The sequence below is a fragment of the Protopterus annectens genome, chromosome 11.part0 (genome assembly GCF_019279795.1).
Source record: "Protopterus annectens isolate FY-2018-M chromosome 11.part0, PAN1.0, whole genome shotgun sequence".
Lineage (NCBI taxonomy): Eukaryota > Metazoa > Chordata > Ceratodontiformes > Protopteridae > Protopterus > Protopterus annectens.
This window is the reverse complement of record NC_056745.1, coordinates 452468189-452489911: the sequence shown is the minus strand read 5'-3', so window position 1 is coordinate 452489911 and position 21723 is coordinate 452468189. Positions and strand designations below refer to the sequence as shown.

General features: G+C 41.3%; 1 protein-coding gene across 1 annotated transcript in view; it reads left to right on the top strand.

The window, feature by feature from the left end:
* Positions 1 to 21723, top strand: part of LOC122814953 (lens epithelium-derived growth factor-like) — a 668706-nt gene that overhangs the window by 176668 nt on the left and 470315 nt on the right. The window contains exon 3 of the mRNA XM_044087212.1: positions 8594 to 8716. Coding sequence (XP_043943147.1) covers positions 8594 to 8716 — 123 coding nt within the window. The remainder of the gene's footprint in view (positions 1 to 8593; positions 8717 to 21723) is intronic.

Below are 21723 nucleotides of genomic sequence, written 5' to 3'. Positions count from 1 at the left end.
TGCAAGGTTGCATATGAGGAAACTTCAGTGGTACCTAAAAAGCTTATGGAGTCAACATTGTCACAGCCTGGAAACAATGATTCCTATCATTTCTTGCCTACAGCAAGAGTTCCTATGGTGGGCAGAGGCCTGTCACCAAAACAAGGGACTGTCATTCATTCCACCCCCTGCCACCCAAACCCTGACTATAGATGCATCAGACTATGCTTGAGAGGCGCATCTGGCAGGAAGATGCAATCAGGGCGAATGGAGCCCAAATCAAATGCACCTGCATATCAACCAGAAAGAGATGATAGCTGTACAGAATGCTCTGACAGCTTTCAAGGACTTTCTTCATCCAGGATAACTACTGATAAAGACGGACAACACCACAGTCATGTGGTACATAAACAAGCAGGGGGGTACCCATTGTTACCCCCTTTGCAGACTATAACAAAGTCTTGCCGACCAGGATCCACGGGCTCGAACAAAGCAGGCAGGCAATAAAGAGGTAAAACCAAAAATATCCACAACACCAACAGTATAGTCTCAAATGAAGACTCAGCCACTGTAAAAACAGGTTTAATTCCACAGGTACAAGAAACCACAATACAGGTTAAGCGCTTTCATCTACTACAGGTAGACTTCATCAGAACCAATTGTAACCAGTTACATCATCCTATTTAAACCAGTTTTGGCGCCAAAAAACACTTAAAATAAAACAATATGATGTATATACAAAAATATAACACTATGTAGAAGAATATACTCCCTATACATGTGTGCAATATAAAATAATATAATATATTTAAGAATAATACATGTTTAAAAATAATACATGTTTAAAAATATTTAAAAATAGTACAAGCTGGTGTTGTGTGGAAATAATCACCAACTAAAAAGTACATGTGTGGTTGGACTATACACAGGGATTGATTGTAATATTAAGATTAAAAATACATATGCAAGGTTATATATCTGTAAAACAAGGGTGTTATAGAGATCGAGTAGATTCAAATAATATAATATAATACAATAATCCACAGTGGAGAGTGAAGGAGGGTGAAAGTGATCTAGCCACGGTCCAAAAGTAAAAAAGGTTTAATACTAATACTTTCGTTTAGACCTGGCCATGAGACTGCATCACACAAAATCTGCCATTTGGTCTCCAGGCATGACAGTCCTACCTTCCAGTTACCTCCATGTTCATTCACTCCTATCTGATCAATTATAAGAAAAGTAAAGCTGTGGTGGGAACCTTTTTCACTAATATGTTTGCTTAAAGCATTGTTCATATCAACCTTTTTTATTTTATATAGATGTTCATATATGCGAGTTTTAAGCTTCCTTTCTGTCTTTCCAATGTAAAATCCTTGACAACTGGAACAAACAGCTAAATAAACCACCCGCATTGAATTACAATTACCCTTCTTCCCATAACATTTACTTCTATTTTTGTTGTTTAATATAATGATGTTATTCTCATTAATATACTGACAGTACTTACAACTACCACATTTGTGAGTGTGTTCGTCTTTAGATTTTATCATGTCCTTTCTCTTTCCCCCCTCAACAATCCTCTTAATATTAGCCGAAGTCTTATACACACTGGTAGGGTGTGTTCCCAAAACTGAGACAATGTCTTCAGAACTTAAAAAAATATCCCAGTGTCTGTTAAGAATCTCCTTAACCAAATTGGAGAAGGGATTGAACATAATGACGCATACATTCAGTCTATCACCTGTTGCTTGCATACGGGTGTTCTTCCCAACAAAAGTGCCTCCTAACAGGGGGATGTATTTGTTTCCCCATGATCTAATGACATATTGGGTCACATCTATTACCATCTCCTGGGGGTACCCTCTAGCTAAAAACATTTTGGAGACAGTATCTATCTGTTCCTCCATGTCATGTCTTGTGGAGCACATTCGGGCTACCCTAATGCATTGTCCTTTAAGAACATTGCGAAAGATGTGTGGAGGGTGACAACTGCCAAAATGTATATAATCATTAGAGAAGGTGGACTTTCTAAAGATTTTTGACTGAAAACCTTCATTGGTGGTACTTATAAAAGTATCTAAATAAGGAATACCAACCTTCTCCACCTTGTGTGTAAATCTAAGAAAGTTGGTCGTACTATTGATGTATGCTATAAAGTTAGGTATTTCTTCCCTTGGTCCCTTCCAAATAATGAATAAATCATCCAAATAGCGTGTGTAGAGGGAAATATGTTTGAAAAATTCACTGGATTTAACATAAACTTCTTCCCACTCAAGCATGACGAGGTTGGCAAAAATGGGGGCACAAGACGCCCCCATTGCCACTCCTCGGGTTTGCCTAAAGAATTCTCCTTGAAACTCGATATAATTGTGTGAGAGTACAAGTCCCATCATGTCCAGAATCAAACAAATCTTATCCCATGTAAGGTCAGAATGTTTCCTCAAACTGTTTTCAAAATATTCTAGACCTGTAGTGTAAGGAATACAAGAGAATAAATCCTGAACATCTATTGTGAGAAAAGTTAAATCACGTGACCATATATCTTGTTTCAAAGTACTCAAAAAATCCCAAGAGTCCTTGGTAAGGTGAGGGACTTTGTTGTAAATATGTTTACACCAAAAATCAATAGCTACCCCTAAATTGAATGTTTTAGACCTCGAACCAGAAATAATAGGTCTAAAGGGGGGGGTTTCGACACTTTTGTGAATTTTGGGGATCCCAACTATCTTAGCCATCATAGGGTATTCAGTTCTGATGAATCCATATTCCTCATTGGTAATGCGGTTATCAAGAAGATATTCCTAGCAATTCATACACAAAATTGGCATCTAATTACCCAGGACAAGTGGGTTATAAATATAGTATCCCAGGGATACAGATTTCATTTCCACACATTGCCAATTCCAAACGGATGGCCGGATCTGCCTCCAAATCAGTGGGCAGAGGCCCAGAAACAAGTTATGTCCCTCATGGATATGGGGCTATTCAACCAGTACCAGAAAAGGAAAAAGGACAAGGTTTTTATTCAAGACTTTTCCTGGTACCCAGAAAAGACAAATCATGGTGTCCAATTCTGGACTTATCCATTCTAAATACTTTCCTGGACATTCCAAAATTCAAGATGCTGACTCTACAACAGTTGCTGCCTATGTTAGGCAAGGATGCCTGGTTGGTAACTCTAGACTTAAAAGAGGCTTACCTGCATATCCCAATCAGGGAATCTTGCAGAATATACCTTCGCTTCAAAGCAGGCTACTTGCATTACCAGTTCTCTGCACTGCCCTTTGGCTTATCTACTGCACCCAGGGTCTTCACAAAGTGCCTGGCTACAGTAATTGCATTTTGCAGACAAAGAAACATTCAAATTTATCCTTATCTGGATGATTGCCTAATTCAGGCAGAAAACAAAGACACTCTTCTACAGCATCTGGTGTTTGTAAAAAGGCTTCTAACTTACCTAGGATACACCATAAACGAAAAGAAATCACAACTGGTACCCTCTCAAAAAATTACATTCCTGGATGCAAGCTTGAATGCAACTGCCCAGATGGCTTACCTCATGCCAGACAAACAAATCCAATTGATGACTTACTTCAAACAAGTGGCCACAAAAACCCAGTTATCTGCAATACAAATTCTGCAGGCCTTGGGGTTCATGGCTTCCTGGATTCTTCTAATTCCATATGCAAGGTTGCATATGAGGAAACTTCAGTGGTACCTAAAAAGTTTATGGAGTCAACATTGTCACAGCCTGGAAACAATGATTCCTATCATTTCTTGCCTACAGCAAGAGTTCCTGTGGTGGGCAGAGGCCTGTCACCAAAACAAGGGACTGTCATTCATTCCACCCCCTGCCACCCAAACCCTGACTATAGATGCATCAGACTATGCTTGAGAGGCGCATCTGGCAGGAAGATGCAATCAGGGCGAATGGAGCCCAAATCAAATGCACCTGCATATCAACCAGAAAGAGATGCTAGCTGTACAGAATGCTCTGACAGCTTTCAAGGACTTTCTTCATCCAGGATAACTACTGATAAAGACGGACAACACCACAGTCATGTGGTACATAAACAAGCAAGGGGGTACCCATTGTTACCCCCTTTGCAGACTAACCATGGCCTTGTGGAACACAGCCTTGTCTTACCATATACATTTACAAGCTCAATTCCTGCCAGGAAAGCAAAATACTCTGGCAGACGAACTAAGCTGAAATCTTGTGGACCCACACAAATGGAAACTGGATCCGCAAATCTTCAGCATGTTGACACGCAAATGGGGTAGCCCAGACATAGATCTTTTTGCCTCACCCCAAAACTATCAGTTGGACAAATTCTGCACAAGAATCCATCACAAAAAAGCTTGGAAAGTGGATGCTCTATCCTTCAGCTGGAAAAACATATCAGTCTATGCTTTCCCCTCTCTGCCTCTGCTCTCCAAGGTATTACTAAAAGTCAGACAGGAAAAAACAAAAATTATTCTGATTGCTCCAGACTGGCCTCGCCAACACTGGTACCCGCTCCTGAGCAATATGTCACACCTTCCTCCGTGGTACCTGCCTCAGACACCTTATCTACTGTCTCAGCAGAACTTTCAAATTTTACACACTCAGCTCCAAACTCTGAATCTTGCAGCATGGCTAATCAACTAATTTCACCAGTTACATCTCTCAGTAAACCTGTGATGGATGTCATTTTGGAGGTTAGAAGGCCTAGCACTAGAAAATCTTATGCTGATAAATGGAAAGATTCTGTGCCTGGAATCAGGCACAAGGAATAAGCACAGAAATGCCCAATATTCCTCAGATTCTGCAATATTTAACTGAGATGCTTCACAAGGGCCTATCTTTCTCTTCCATAAAAATCCATGCCTCTGCCATTTCAGCTCATTACAACACAGAGCCTCCCCTCTTTTCTCATCCCTTGCTAAAGCAGTATCTCAGAGTGGCCAAAAATTTAAGACCTCCCAGGAGAGCACCAACTCCTGCATGGGACTTCAATTTTGTATTGGAAAAACTCCATTTGAGTCAGCTGCTACTGCGGACATAAAATTTCTCTCTTGGAAGACAGCTTTTCTTTTAGCAGTCACTTCAGCTAGAAGGATCTCAGAACTACAGGCTCTCATGGCAGTGGAGCCTTTTATTATTTTCTACCCGGATAGGGTAGCGCTCAGGACCAATCCATCCTTTATGCCTAAAGTGGTATCCAGTGTGGCTCTTAATCGGACCATTCATCTGCCAACTTTTTTCCCAAATCCACAGAACAAGGGGGAGTGGATTCTGCATTCACTGGATGTACACAGGCAACTAAGATTCTACTTGAACAGGACAAAATCTTTAAGAAAATCTAAGCAACTACTGGTGGCATTTGCTGCAGGGGCAGAGGGAAAGGCTATCTCAAAGAGACAATTTCAAAATGGATAAGCCATTGTATTCGTTTCTGCTACATGCATCATGGTAAACCTGTCCCCAAGGGGATCGGATCCCATTCCACGAGGGCTGCATCTACTTCTGCAGCCTTTCTCAGAGGGGCTCCTACCAGAGACATTCTAGAAGCTGCTACCTGGAGCTCAGTTCATACGTTCATCAAGCAATACCATTTACCTCTCTTCTCTAAATCCAGAGCTGGCTTTGCCACTGCTGTCCTGCAGGGCCTTATAGCTGCTCCTAATGCTGTATAATTCCATCCTCCCAACCATAGCTTTGGAATCTACCCAAATGTAATGACTGCAACAGTGAAGCACGAAGAACATAAGTACAGTTGTGTACACTTACCATAAATGTAGATGTTCGAGTGTATTCACTGTTGCAGTCCTGGTTACCCACCTGCCAGCCCCCTATTTTCTCTTTTTATACCTCTTCTTTCTGTTACTATGCTCAAAAGCCTTTTTGTTGTATTTGCTTTTATTTGGAGGTATATTTTTTGTGTTCTAAATTACATGCATATATAGATATATATTTTGCTCCCCATTTGAGGGACACCTGACATCTGGGGCAAGAAAAACTGATTACAATGGCGTCGGCTACATGTTTTATACCCCTGATGACCTGATGTCATGGAAGAAGGGACAGCAGCCGATGCAGGACCCAAGACTTTGTTATTCAGGCCGACTGAGGGCAACCTGCCAGCAGATTACCCAAATGTAATGACTGCAACAGTGAATACACTCGAACATCTACATTTATGGTAAGTGTACACAACTGTACTTTTTCACCCCAATCTGATGTCCTTCAAATTGACCGTTTGGTTTCTCCATTTCCAGTGATGGTTAGAAGGGCCAGGCTTGCTTACCCTGTGCAAGATATTAATTTTGCCTCCCAAAAACCTGCTGCTACCAAGAAAGTCTATGGGAGTAAATGGAAGAGATTTGTTTTCTGGGCTTCTAAAGAGAATATTCATCCTCTTTTTTGCTCCTATTTCTTCTTTTTTTTGGCATCTCTTTTTAAAGAAGGATCCAGGTTATCTACCATCAACTTTAAATTGGCAGCCATCTCTAATTTTCATTCTGACATTGTGTTCAGTTCCCCTTCTACTTCCAAACTGTTCAAGGCCTTCTTGAAAGGGATCTTCCTCCTCGGGAATCTGGTAAGATCCTTCCCTGCCATGGGATTTCACTGTGTTTTTCAAGGCTTAACTCAAAAACCATTTGAACCAGCTGCTGACTGTGACTTAATTTCTTTCATGGAAGATGGTCTTCCTCATTGCCATCACTTCTGCAAAGAGAATCTCAGAGATTCAGGCCTTGGCGTCTAAGCCACCTTACATTATTTTCCACAAGGATAGGTCATCCCTTCGTACAAATCCCTCTTTCATGCCCAGAGTAGCTACAGAATTCTTGTGCTCTAGAAGACCTGGAGAGAATTTTTTTAGGAACTGTTCCTGATTTTGAGTCTGTGGTTATGGATGCATACTTCCTTCCATCTTTCTTTACCTGCTGTCTATTTTCTAATGGGCAGCAAACTCGATCTGAGGAGGTTGGTTGGAGTGCAGGGCATTGTGGGAAGTGGGAGGAGATCGAAACTTGGATCCTAGTCTGTAGAAATGCAACTGAGTCGGTTCCAAGGGCCGGATTCATAACCCATATGTGAGGAGGAATGAAAGAAGACAACACAGATACCAAGTTATGGTAAGTACATAACTAATAATTTGTGTTAGTCAAATATTGCTATATGTCTGCTGCAAAAAATTATCTTCCCTGATCTTGACAAGTGCACATCATCCTGTCTAACTACCTGTGTGCCCAAAATTATTCTCTACATGTTTCCACTTTTTAAAATAGGGCATCTTTCATGTATTTATTTACCCAAAAAGTCTTTTCATTCATGCCAGTTTGACTCTCCTCATTAGATGTGATTTGTGAAAAATACATCCTAATACCTGTACAAGCTATCAAAGAGAGATGTAAGTTCCTTACTAACAGTCAGAGATACGGTCACTTGTACTAACTTGAATCAAAGCAGCTCCATAGTTCCTTACTTTAAGGCATTCTAAGGCCCTACTCACATCCTGTATTTCATTCCTGGCAAGCATAACACTGTTCAATGTTCATCTTTCTATCTGCGGATATGTTTCAGTTCCTATAATAGTTGAATCTCCAATTGCTAGTATATCATTTCTGACCAGATATGAAGAATCTCTCACTTCTAATTCATTAATGTTTCTTCTAGGAATTGTTACATAGGCATGACCTTTAGCATTGTTAGTCTTAATAATATTAATGCCTTCATTGCTTATTTTATTTGCAAACATGCAATTCTCATCCTCCTGTCTTTATACTACCACAGCTAGATGATTATCTGTGGTTTGCCACTTAGAGGTAGGTTATAGTTCCCCCACAACACTCTTCTGGATTAAGCAGATAACCAGAGAATGAATGAATGAATGAATGAATGAATGAATGAATGAAGAATGGTTGTAGTTTGTTCCTTTCAGTATTTGTTTTGATTATTTTTTTTCTATAGCATGTGTCCTAATATGAAAATAGCTCAAGTATTAAATGCACTATGAAGGCTTATTAAATGAAAATATAAAATTAACAGCTGCTCTGTGTAATGAACAGGACTTTGATTTTGCTTTATTCTGGGTTACAAAGTTATCCACCCATCCAAAAAAATTGCACTACCAGATAAGCAAAAATTAAATTATACTTTATGTTGCCATCAGACATTGCTTATTTGCTGCACTGAATACATTTATCAAAGGGACTTGTTTTCTGTCTGCTTGCATTAATTTCACATTTGCAAATATTGCTGCAAATTCTAAAGTGAAAAAAATCCTGTAAAGTGTACATCTGTAATTGTAGAAATAACTTGTTCTTATGAGTAAGTTAAGGTACTTCAGGTCATTAGTTGTATGCTGACTACATGCCTAGTTGCAGCAGGACAATAAACCTTCAGCCGTGTACCTTGCAATGCACCTAGCAGTGTGGCTGTCATTTAATAGCAGGTAGTCGGCAGTACTTTATGCATGATTTGTGTATGCTTATCTTAGTACTTTCATTTTTCTGCATATAAAGTTCAGATTTTCATTTAATTGAGTGTTTTCATTCTTCTCCTACAGTAGTAATGAATAACGTCCATACTATTATTTCTTTATTTCTTCATTTGAATGTGCAGGGTATAGTATCCCGAAAAAACAGCTGTTTTTGCTTTTCAAAGAGGATGACAGTCACCCACAGAATAATGTGCAGAGGAAGGAGACAGTACAACAAAAATACCATGCTGGCGGTATTTCTAGCAGTAAGTGGACCACTTTGTAATGACTTATTTCTAGGTGAAATAGCTACTTAATACTTGATCTTTTCAACTGCTGTCAGTGGAAGGCTAAGAAAACAGCAGAGAATTGTGGTATTGAAGTGGCAGGATGTATGAGTTCTGAAACAGACGCAGTAATGTCAGTAGCTGCAAATAAGTGAAGTCAAGAAAAAAGCTTAGAACAAACATGGTATATCTACAGGCTGTCCCCGGGTTAAGGATGAGATCTGTTTTTTAGTCTGTCCTTAATTCAAATATGTGTGTAAGTCGAAACATGTACATATGGTTCTTATTAAATGTTGCTTAGTCAAATGTTTGCTTCAGTCTAGTATTTTTTTTTTACTTTTCTTTGCATATAAAACACTTCCAAATAAAAAAACAAATCTTAAAACATAATACTGTATACTGTAGCTATGCTTCCTTACTTCCTGTGAGCTATGCTTCCTTACTTCCATAGGTAGGTACTAGGCTATTGGCCCTAGGGCCTATAGAAGCCTCGCCAAAAAGGTACCCTGGCTTTTGCCACCCAAGTGTGAATTTTCTATCTCCCATCCAATCATCAAGATTTTTCTTAGAGTGCTAATGAAGATCTTTGTTTGATATAGGTAGGTAGTTTGTTCCATAGTATGTGAAGTATCTGGGACAGGAATCTATCCCTCCAGCATGTTCTGTTTATTGTGGTGACAAGGTTTAGGTCCCTAGAGTGTGTAGCTTGGAGGGATTGGGATTTCTTTAAGTGGATCATGTCTAACAGCTCTGAGTTTGACATAGCTTTGTATGTTAGGCAGAGATCGCCTCTGAGTAGGCAATAAGTGATGGCGTAAAGCTGGAGTATTTTGAGACTGTCTGCATAGGGCATCTGTTTGACGCTGGTAATCCTCTTTGTGAGGTATTTCTGTGGCCTTTCCAGTTGTTGTAAATGTCTTGTGAGGTACATACCAAAAGGGTTGCTGTATTCAATAATGGGTCTAATGAGTGATGAGTAGAAGGGAACAATGACCTCTTTTTTCCTGTATGAGAAACCTTTTGTGATGAGGTGTGCCACGTAGAAGGATTTCCTGACTACTGTGGTGATGTGATTATCAAAGGAGAGACTACTGTCCACATGGGTCCCAAGGTCTCTTATCACACTTTCAGTGTTAAGTAGACTACCGCCTAAGTGGTAGTTCATGGGTACAGAGTTTTTAACAAAAGGGATGACAATGCACTTTTTGTCATTGCACTTGAGACCATGGCTTTGACACCAGGCATCTGTCTCAGTGAGGCCCTTTTGTAGGATGTCCACATCATTAGGAGTTTCAATTATGGCTCCTAGTTTGCAGCCATTTCGAACTTCATTAGCCAAAGGCCTTCTGTGTTAGCCTGTACTTCAGAGAAGTAGATACCAAACAGGAGAGGAACCAGGACTGAACCCTGTGGTACTCCGCTTGTCAGGGGTCTGAAGTCGGATTTGGAGTCTGCTACTTTCACAGTTTGGGTTCTGTCAGTGAGCCAGTTGGCAACCCACCTTGTGACATAGGGATTTATACCTAGTTTAGTGAGTTTATCTATAATTCCAGAGTGGGGGATGGTGTCAAAAGTCTTGGCAACATCTAGGTAGGCTGTGTGAACCACCTTACCCTCATCTACGGCTCTGGTGACTGCTTCAAAGAGGTCTGTCAGGTTTAGGAGACATGATCTGCGTTTTACAAACCCGAACTGGGTGGGGTCCAGAGTTTGGAGATTACCAATGTCATTGTTTATAAGTTCCATGATGATACATTCCATTGCCTTGCAGACCAGGCTCATCAGGCTAATGTGGCGGTAGTTCCCGGGGTCTGTGGTGGCTCCCCCTTTGTGGAGTGGGATAACCATTGTTGTGCGCCATTCACTAGGCACAAAGTCTGAGGTAAGGCTATGACTGAGTATGGTACTTAGGTAGGGGACAAGTTTGTTCTGTAGCTCATGTAGAACCCACCCTGGGATGTTGTCAGGTCCCATGGATGCTGTGTTCTTGGCTTTGGAGAGTGTGGTTTTAACCTGTTCAGCCGTGATTACAGGAACTTTGCATTCTTCCGGTATAGAGATGGGCCCTTTAGGGGGTGAGAGGGGGGTAAAGTTAGCACTGAGCCTATCTGCCAGGATGTTGGCAATATCAGTTGCTTCTGTATATTTAGTGCCATTTTGCTGTAACTCAGAGCAGATCTGAGTGTTGTCATTGAGATTCTTGACATAGCTATAGAGTGCTTTGTGGTTGTCTTTAGAATCAATGGTGATTTTGTTTTCATAACTAGCTTTGGAGGATTTTATGAGGGAACTCAGCTTCTTACTGGGGCTGACCAGGGAGTTCATCCATGGGATTATACTCTTTTTTGCAACAGTTTCTTTCTTCTGTTGTAGAGTTTGTTTATGGCAGGGGACCACCAGATTGGCTTCCTTTTTTTGGAGGATAGCATTTTGGTTCTGTTAGGGATTGCACAATCCATGCACTCGTGTAAGTGCTTATAAAGTGTATTTGTGTAGGATTCAGCAGTCGTACCTCTATTGTCCATCTGCATGGGTACCGTGAAGTTTGCCACTTCTGTCTTAAGAAGCATGAAGTTGGTTTTGGACAAAATTTTTACGGTGGTTTCCCTAATGGGGGGTGTTGTGGAATGTGAATGTCTAGGGTTATTAGCTTGTGGTCAGATCTGACCAACGAGGAATTGACCTCTGATGTGGAACACTGGTTTCCCATGTTGGTAATGACCAGGTCTAGGATATTGCTGCCCCTGGTGGGGGTGTGGATAAGTTGATCCAAGGTGTTGGAATTTCAGAATTCCAGAAAACGTTGAGCAAAAGAGTTGGTACATGAGTAGTTTTCCCAGTTAATGGTGGGGTAGTTGAAATCGCCCTTTATTAGGGTGTTAGGTTGTACCCTAATATTTTCCAGTGTATCAAGAAATGATGAGTGGGAATCCTGGGGCATGGTGGGGGATCTGTAGCAAGCGGTCTTGCCCAGAGTTAGTTGCACTTGGATAATCTCGGATTCATTATGCTGAACAACTAGCCTGAAGGTGTGGATATTCTTAATGAATATGGACACACCTCCACCTTTAGTGTTTCGGTCCAGGTTAGGTGGCCGAAAGGTGTGGTATGAATTATAGCCTGGTAATGCAGGGGTGCTCTCTGGAGCCTGGAACTAGGTCTCGGTCACTGCACAGATGTCGATGTTCTTCATTTTTATGGAGTGCCTTGAGTGAGTGCATTTTGAGGTTTAGACTTCTAGCATTGAGTAGCATTACCCTCAAATTTTGCTAGCTTGTACCTGTTATGGTGGTGAAATTGTCATTTGAACTTGCTTAAAAAAGGCACTATAGGGGTGGCAAGAGCCTTAGCCAGTATCCAGAATCCCAAGGGCGACAGGTGCAGGCCATCTCTGGCAAAGCATTGTGGTCTGCTGATCATGTCATCCCAGGCAGACAGATACTGGATCCCCATAGAATGACACCAGAAGCTTAGCCAATTGTTGAAGTCAATCATTTGACCTTGTACTGTGATATCATTCTGGGTGATGGCAGGATGCTACTCAGGGCTAGGGTCATACCTGCCTGGGCTACAAGATCGGACAATTCTTTCATGTCTCTTTACATGTAGTCCAGGGAGGTACGTCTCAGGTCATTCACACCAACATGGACAATGACAGAGTCCGATTTGTACTTGTTGTGGAGTGACCTGAGTGCGTGCATTATGTGACTGATCCTGGCACTCGACAGGCAGCTGACAGTAACTTTCCCTTGTTTAGCCTGGTGAGTGGAACGTCAGTGTGCCTGACTATAGAGTCACCTATGACTAGAGTGTTGTGTACGTTGTTATGCCTTATAGGCTATGGTTGAGTGGCACACTGAGTTTGTGGGCTGTGTGTCATTTGGGTTGTGTTGGGGGGGTGGAGGTTGCTTGTGTTTCTGCTTTGGAGGTCCCTGTTGCTTGGGCAGATTTTTATTGAGAGCCTCTGTGAATGTAGGTGTGTGTTTTGTGTTTCTATGTTTTCCTATCAACAAAGCTTTTTTAAGGCATCTTGTTATTAAATGCAGTGTTTATTAGGACTTTTTCACACACACCTCTCAACTGTACAGATTTTCGCAGAAAGTCCAGATTTTTGCCTCATATTTTTGGTCCATTTTTCTTAAAATCATGGTTCTTTACCAAAAGTAGTAGCAAATCATACTGAAGTTAGAAAATAATGACAGACATACTGCTCAACTGTACAGATTTTCACAGAATGTCTAGATATTGACCTCCTATTTTTGGTCTGTTTTTCTTATACTTCTGGTTTTCTGGCAAATTAGTGGTAAATCTTTACATATTGCATTTAGAAAATAATGACAGACATTTGAGTTCCAGACTTCATATCCTTCAGAAAATTCATGCTAATGTAAAACCTGTTATTCTATCAGTTTGTAACAGCAATATTTAAAAATTGTCCCTATTTTTGAGCCTTTGTCACACTTTTATTTATGGCTTTGTCCAGATTTCCTGCTGTAAGAGGTTGAGAGGTATGATGACAGACATTTGAGTTTCAGAATTCATACCCTTCCGAAAATTTATGCTAATGCAAGCCTGTTATTCTATCAACTTTCTAAGTTTGCAAGAGCAATATTTATTAAAATTGTCCCTGTTTTTGGGCATCTGTCCCACTTTCATTTATGGTTTTGTCCAGATTTTTTGTAAGAGGTTTAGGGGTAACACACACACACACACACACACACACACACACACACACACACACACACACACACACACACACACACACACACACACACACTTAACCCTACTCATAACTAATCCCCTCCCCTTAGGCAACCATCCACCTGCTAACTGATGCCACAGAATCACTCGCTCGCTTTCACTCTTCACTCTCTCTGTCTCATACAAACAGCCACTTCCTCATCCATACCTCCATTTGCTCACACATTGCACCCACTCTCCTGATCTCAAACACACAGTCACTTCCTCATTCATACATGCATTCACTAACACATCGCTCGCACCCTCCCGCGCTGTCACACACACAGTCACTTCCTCATTCATACAATGCATGCATTCACTCACACATCGCTCTCACTCTCCCGGTCTCTCTCGCACACAGTCACTTTCTCATTCACACATACATTGCTCTTATTCATACCTGCATTCACTCACACATTGCTTGCACTCTCCCGATCGCTCTCTCACATAGCCACTTCCTCACTCACACATCGATCTCATTCATACCTGCATTCACTCACACATCGCTTGCACTCTCCCGATCTCTCTCTCACACACATTCACTTCCTCATTCATACCTGCATTCACTCACACATCACTCTCATTCATACATGTATTCACTCACACATCGCTCGCACTCTCCCGATCTCTCTCTCTCACACACACACACACACACACACACACACACACACACACACACACACACACACACACACACAAAGATTCGGGCAACTTTTAACTATTTTAATTTTTTTTCACATTATTTCTGACATTGCAGCAGCCTGTTCGTATTCATGGGTTGTTCTCATGTTGGATGTCCATAACCCGGGGACTGCCTGTAATGACATATTTTACTTGTTTGTTGATGGGGAATTCTGATGGGCTTGCTGAAGGTACACATTTTGTGAGGAGAGGTACCCAGTCACAATAAGCTAATTCTTTTTAGGAGAGGCATAGCCTTATAAGGTGTATGTATACAATGACTGCTCAGCAGAAATCTTTACATAATCAAGAAAAATGAAAACAGTACAACTAGTGCCACATATTGTACACCTAAATAAATAAAAACGTAATACATTGTAACAGTAAACACTTTAAAAGCAAACCGTAAGTCACCAAAAGAGTAAAAGATTTTACCACTGAATTAAAGGAACATATTTATTGTTACAGTTTACCTAGGCAAACATATGGATACTTTTCATTCAACAACTTTAAGGCCTTGCAAAATCCTCAAGTTCTTTCTTGAAAGCAAATACTGAAATAATGGGTTTTGTGTGCAGTTTATTCAGCAAGAAGAGTTTGAACTTGGAACATGTAGTAATTGCTAGGGGCCTGCAGTGACTTTTGTAAAGGATGACAGTTTTTTTATGTGCACTGAATGTATGCATTATGTGCCATACTGCTGTTTAATTCACCATTAAAGCAGACAGAGCTAATATACTGCACTGTGGAAGGTACTCTGAGGTGGTAATCCATGCTACTTTTTGGTACAGTACTTCCATTCTGGTATAGACCCTTTTTAACACATTTAGTCCTAAGCACTAGGAACTTAATTAAGATCTTTGCTTCCTGACACCTTATAAGCTAGGAAACTCCTTACTTCCCAAGAGCTTTTTCCCCAAAATCCTGTGTTAAAAACATACCTCATATGATTTGCTCTCTCTTAAGTGATGCAAGTTGCAAGTGTTTGTTAGACTGTGGCCTACATGTTGGTGTTAGTATCAAAGGTATGTTTAGGTTCATAGGTAGGTACTAGGCTATCTGCCCGAGGGCATTTTTAAGCCTAGCCAGACTGTGTCGGCTTTTGCCACCCCATTGATTAATTAACTGAGCCTCTGTCAAGCAGAGCCAATTAAGTGATCCCAGGGGTGTATTTTCTGTTACCCATCCACTCATCAAGGCTTCTCTTGAAGAGTGTTAGTGAGGGTCTCTGCCTAATGTAGTTAGGAATTTTGTTCCAAAGCATGGGGAGTCTCTGTGACAGGAATCTATCCCTCCAGCATGTTCTATTTATTGTTGTGGCGAGGTTTAGCTCACTAGAGAGCGTGTGGCTCGCAGTGACTTGGATTTCTTTAGGTGGAGCATGTCCATCAATTCTGAGTTGGACATGGCTTTGTAAGTCAGGCAGAGATCACATCTGAGTAAGCGATATGCCACAGAGTACATCTGGAGTTTTTCCAGTCGGGCTGCATAGGACATATGTTTGAGGCCAGTGATCCTCTTGGTGAGGTTCTTTTGTGGTCTTTCCAGCTGTTGGAAGTGTCTTGTGAGGTACATCCCAAATGGGGCATTGTACTCTATGATGGGTCTGATGAGTGACCAGTAGAGGGGCACAAAACCTTTTTATTTCTAGATGCGAACCCCTTAGTAATTAGATGGGCCTCATAGAAGGATTCCCTAAATACTTTGGCAATATGATTGTCAAAGGAGAGATTACTATCTACCTGGGTCCCCAGATCTCTTAATACCTCTTCTGTATTAAGGGGGCTGCCGCCTATGTGGTAATTCTTGGGTGTTTTGTTTTGCCCAAACGGGATGACTATGCATTTTTTGGCATTTAGCTTAAGGCCATGACTTTGACACCAGGTGTCTGTCTCAGTAAGGCCTTTTTGAAGGATGTCCGTGTCAGCCGGAGAGTCAATTATGGTTCCCAGTTTGCAGTCATTGGCGAACTTGGTTAGCCATAATCCTCCTGTGTTTGCCTGTACTTCTGAGAAATATATGCTGAACAGTAGGGGTCCCAGAACTGAGCCTTGCGGGACACCACTTGTGATTGATTTAGAGTCGGACCTGGAGCCCGCTATTCTTACAGTGTGAGTTCCGTCTGTAAGCCAGTTGGCAACCCATCTTGTGAAGTAGGGGTTTATGTTCAGGCTGGTGAGTTTTTCTATAATACCTGAGTGAGGAATGGTGTCAAAATGCCTTGGCAAGATCAAGGTAGGCTGTGTGAACCACCTTTCCCTCATCTATGGCTTTGGTGACTGTCTCGAAGAAGTCAACCAGGTTTAGTAGGCATGATCTGCCCTTAACAAATCTGAGCTGTGTCGGGTCAAGTGTTTGGAGGTTCCCAATGTCTTTGTTAATGAGTTCCATGATGATGCGTTCCATAGCCTTGCAGACCAGGCTAGTCAGGCTTATGGGGCGATAGTTACCAGGGTCCGTTGTGGCCCCTCCTTTGTAGAGCGGAATAACCATTGCTGTGCACCATTCTATGGGCATGTAGCCTGTGGAGAGGCTGAGGTTAAACAGCGTGTTTAGGTGGGGGGTTGGTTCGTTCTGTAGTTCATGCAAGACGCAGCCTGGGACACCATCTGGCCCCATTAATGCTGTGTTTTTGGCTTTTGAAAGGGCTGTTTTCACCTGTGCATTTTTGATTTCCGGGACACTACACTTTTCCGGTATTGTTGTGGGTCCTTTTGAAGGTGAGAGGAAAGTGAAGTTTGCACTGAATCTATCTGCCAGGATGTTAGCAATATCAGTAGGTTCAGTATATTTTGTGCTATTTTGTAATAGCTCAGAGCATATCTGCGAGTTGCCACTTAGATTCTTGACAAAGCTAAATAAGGCTTTGTGGTCATCTTTTGAATCCTTGGCTATTTTTCTTTTGACGTTAGCCTTGGATGATTTTATGAGGGACCTCAGTTTCTTACTGATACTGATCAGGGATGTCTTTCCTTCTTGGGATTTGCTTTTTTACTGAACTAGTTTCCTCCTTCTGTTGTATAACCTGTTTATGGCAGGGGTCCATCAGTCTGGTTTCCTTCTCTTAGGGGAGTGAGCCTTGGTCTTGCTAGGGATGACATGATCCATGCATCCTTGTAGATGCTCATAGAGTGCAATTGTAAAGGATTCTGCATCTTGGGCAGTGTTATCCTTTAGCGTGGGGGCTGTGAAACTTACCACCTCTGCCTTAAGTAAGGTGAAGTTTGCTTTAGAAAAGTTTTTCACTGTGGTTTCCTTGGTTGGGGGTGGTGGTGAGGTGTGGACATCCAGGGTGATTAGTTTATGGTCTGATCTAACCAGTGACGGGTTGACCTCCGGTACGGAACACGTGTCACCCATGTTGGTGATGAGCAGGTCCAGTATGTTGTGGCCTCTGGTAGGGGAGTTTATCAGCTGATCCAGGGCATTTGAGTTGATAAATTCCAGGAAGCGCTGAGCCTAGGAGTTTGTACTCAAGTAGTTTTCCCAGTTAATGGTAGGGTAATTGAAATCGTATTTGGTAGGACCTTCATGTTTTCCAGTGTCTCCAGAAAGGTGGAGTGGTGGTCCTGGGTCATGGAGGGTGATCTGTAGCAGGCCACAATTTGCACTGCAGATTTGCCCGATGTTAGTTGCACATGCATGATCTTAGAGGTATCATGCTGCACCACTAACCTGGAGGTGTGAGCATCCTTGATGAATATGGATACACCCTCTCCTTTTGTGTTTCAGTCCGTGTTCTGTGGCCGAAATTTGTGGTATGAGTTGTAGGCCAGTAGTGCTGGAGTGCTCTCTGGAGCCTTGAACCAGGTTTCAGTTACTGCACAGATGTCAACGTTCTCCATACTTAGGAGTGCTTTGAGTGCATGCATTTTGAGATTTAAACTCCTGGCGTTGAGTAGCATAACCCTCATTTTTTTACTTGTGCTGTTTACGGTGGTGGGTTTGAATTTTGAGCCTTGCCTAAAAATGGCACTATAGGGGCAGCAAGAGCCTTAGCCAGTATTCGAAAGCCAAGGAGTGACAGCTGCAAGCCGTCTCTTGCGAAGCAATGCGGTTTGTCGAGCATGTCATCCCAGGCTGACAGACACTGGATCCCCTTTGAATGACAGCAGAAGCTTAACCAATTGTTGAAATTGATAATTTTGTCTTTATACTGAGGTATCATTCTTGGTGAGGGCAGAATGCTACTCAGGGTCAGGGTCATACCCACTTGGACTACATGATCAGAGAGCTCTTCCATGTCTCTTTTCATGTAGTCCAGGGAGGTACATTTCAGGTCATTCACACCAACATGATCAATGACCGAGTCATATTTGTACTTGTTCTGGAGTGACCTGAATGCTTGTGTTATGTGGCGGATTCTGGCTCCCGATAGGCAGCTAACAGTAACCTTCTCCTTGTCCAGCCTAGTGAGTGGGGCATCAGTGTGCCTGACTATTGAGTCACCTATTACTAGTGTGTTGGGTATGTTACTTCGCCTTAAGGGCTGTGATTGTGCGGCACATTGATTTTGTGTTTTATGTGGTGTCTGGTTTGTGACGGGAGGTGCAGGTTTTGTGGGTGTCTGCTTTGGTGCTCTCTGATGCTTTTTCAGGTTTTTATTTAGAGCCTCCGAGTATGATTTAGTGTATTTATGTGTATTTTTTGCCAGTGCTGGTTTAGTAGGTCTGTGTGAGGCTGGAGGTGTGTTGCAAGTGTTAACCTTCTCCTCATGACTGTCTGTTCCACTCTTCGGTGGAGAGACCTTAGCCTCCAGTTTGGCTGTATAATTGCATCTCTCGCATGTTTTAGTGTTTTGTGGTAGGAGGAGAGGGATGTCTGAGTACATGAGGTAGTTGTAACATTGCCTCAGGATACCCAGATTCACCAGCTGGACTAGAGAGTACACCTGAAGTTGCCCTTTGGTCATGCCTGAATAGTAGGGTGAGCTGTTTAGTCGCTTGGTTGGTGAGGGATGGATAAAGAGACTTGCCCTGCTGGACAGTCAAGTGTCAGGGTATATTAGTGCTTTCTATTAGGTATGAGCAAGTGCTGGACTGTAGGATGCTTTTTGAGTGCTTAGGTTGAGAGTTAGACTAGTTTCAAGTGAAAAACTGAAGAGGAGACTTAGTGGAGCGGGGAATAATTTAACCCTAGCTAACCAGTGCTGCCAGGTGCACAAAACTGTGCAAACACGTTTTTTAAACTACTAACTTCTGGGCTGGAACCACTCCTCCAGGGACAGATGGCTGCTCAAAGTTCCCCTCTCTCACAGGTGAACAGGGAAACTTCACTCTATCCAAATAAGGTATGGGCAACTCAGAAACTTGTAACACAGCCCTGAATTCAGCACTAGCCTTGAAAACTGGACTGTACTAGCTTAGAAAGGCAGGAAACAAGAACAATTTTTTTGAAAAGATAAGGCAAAAACAGTAAAATGTACACTTAAAACAGCTTTAAACGATTACAAGCGATCAGAAAAGGCTTTCACACGTTAGTGTGTAGCCTACAACAGTTAAACAATTTATTTAATCAAAAAACAACTTTTTAAAAGTGCAGGCAGTCAAATAAGTACAATATGTGAAAAAAACAAGCTTTTAAATCACAATAAGTGCTGGAAAAATCAGCGTTTAGGCAGAAAACAGTTAAGTACAGCAAGAAAATACAGAAAACTGATACTCAATCACTCCAAAGTCTCTCTTTTAAGCTAGAAGGCTTGTATCAGTTTAAGGCTTTCTAGTGCTTTCCAGTAGGTTAGTTACAGGAAAGTTGGGAAACAAGCGCAGATGTGTCTTTTAAACCAGAAAGTTGAAAGAGATGGACAACTTCCCGAATGATCAGTAAACTACAATTCCTGGGCCAAGCACCACTCCTCTTGTGGTAGACAGGCTAGCTAGTACTTACCACTCCCACTGATAAGCTAGAAGGCTGCACTCCAACACAAAGGCTTGTGGGCTCAGAAGCTTACAAACAGTCCTGGATACAGCAAATCTGTACCTGGACTAGACTATTACGTGGGGAACAAGCGCAAACACAGGCTTTTGAATCAGAAGGTTGAAAGATAGAAGAGCTTTCCAAACGGCCAATATACTATAATTTCTGGGCCAGAAACTTCTCCTCCTGTGGTAGATAGGCTACCTAGTGCTTACCAGTCCCACTGATAAGCTAGAAGGCTTCCCTCAAACACAGAAAGGCTTGGGGGGCTCAGGAGCATACAAACAGTCCTGGATACAGCAAGTCTGTATCTGGACTAGACAAGTTACAGGAAAGGCAGGAAACAAGCTAGAATTTTTTTTTATTTTTATTTTTTACAGAAAAGCAGCTAAAACAGCAGTAAATACAATTCAAATACAGTGCAGGCTAGCACACGTATATCAATATTACGGCAAATATAGTTTAATTAAAAGCAATTAAATTAACAAATGACTAAAAAGCAAGTGCAGAAGGCATTAAATTAGAAGGCTACTAACAAGCAGTAATAAGTGCAGAGTAAGTAACCGCACTCAGAACAGCAACTAAGACAGTTACAGTAAGAGCAGCTGAATATATATATATATATATATATATATATATATATATATATATATATATATATACACACACACACATATATATATATATATATATATATATATATTTTTTTTTTTTTTTTTTTTTTTTTTTTTTTTTTTGAGGGAAGGAACAGAGCAGGATTAAGAGGCTACAGGGGTTGCCCTTCTCAAATGCTCTCTTTGTACACAGTAGGAGTGCCTGAAATCAGAATTTGATCTCACTGCACTCAATTGCGTGAGCAAATGAGATGGGCCCAGAAGGAGTATCCAAATACAAACTTACAAGAAGATTAATACCAACAAAAGAACAGGGAGGGTGGGTGGAAGAAACAGTGGAGACAACAAAAGACAGAAATAATACAGCACCACTATAAATAATAGGCAAGTGTATAAATGCAGCACAGTGCAAATTAATTTGCAAAAGTGTACTTATCAGTTCGAAATAGATTCCAATTCTATCAGCTTTCCCAGTTTGGTGATGTTGATTTAATATTGCAGATTTATGAAAGAAAATTATATTTTATTTGTCAGAAACTAGTAGTGTTATGGTTAAACAAGGGGATATCTCTCTGTGACCATGCAAAACAGACCTAAGGTATAAGGGGAAGAACTGCATGTCAGCAGACAACTGCTTTGTGATATTGTACAGTCGATGCATGTTCTACATATAATATTAACAATATTTTTAAACAACAATATTAATCTTCAAAACTGTCCATGTTAGGTAGCAAATATCAGTGGCCGAATTTTGTGTCTTAATGTGGTGTGTAAGATGGTACCACTTTGACTGTAAGTCACACATCTTTTATGATCGTTAACATAGATATGAAAATAGTCATAACTGCTTTACCTGACAGATGTTTATTTTGCAGAATGTATTTTTTATTGCCCATCAAGATTTCATCTTTTTCTTTTGTTTTAATAAAACCCACTGCTTGCATACACCACGCATTGCCTAATTATCACAAGCTGACACCACAGAATATGTCTGTATACAAACATTAAACGGTGTTTGCAATCATATGCTGATTA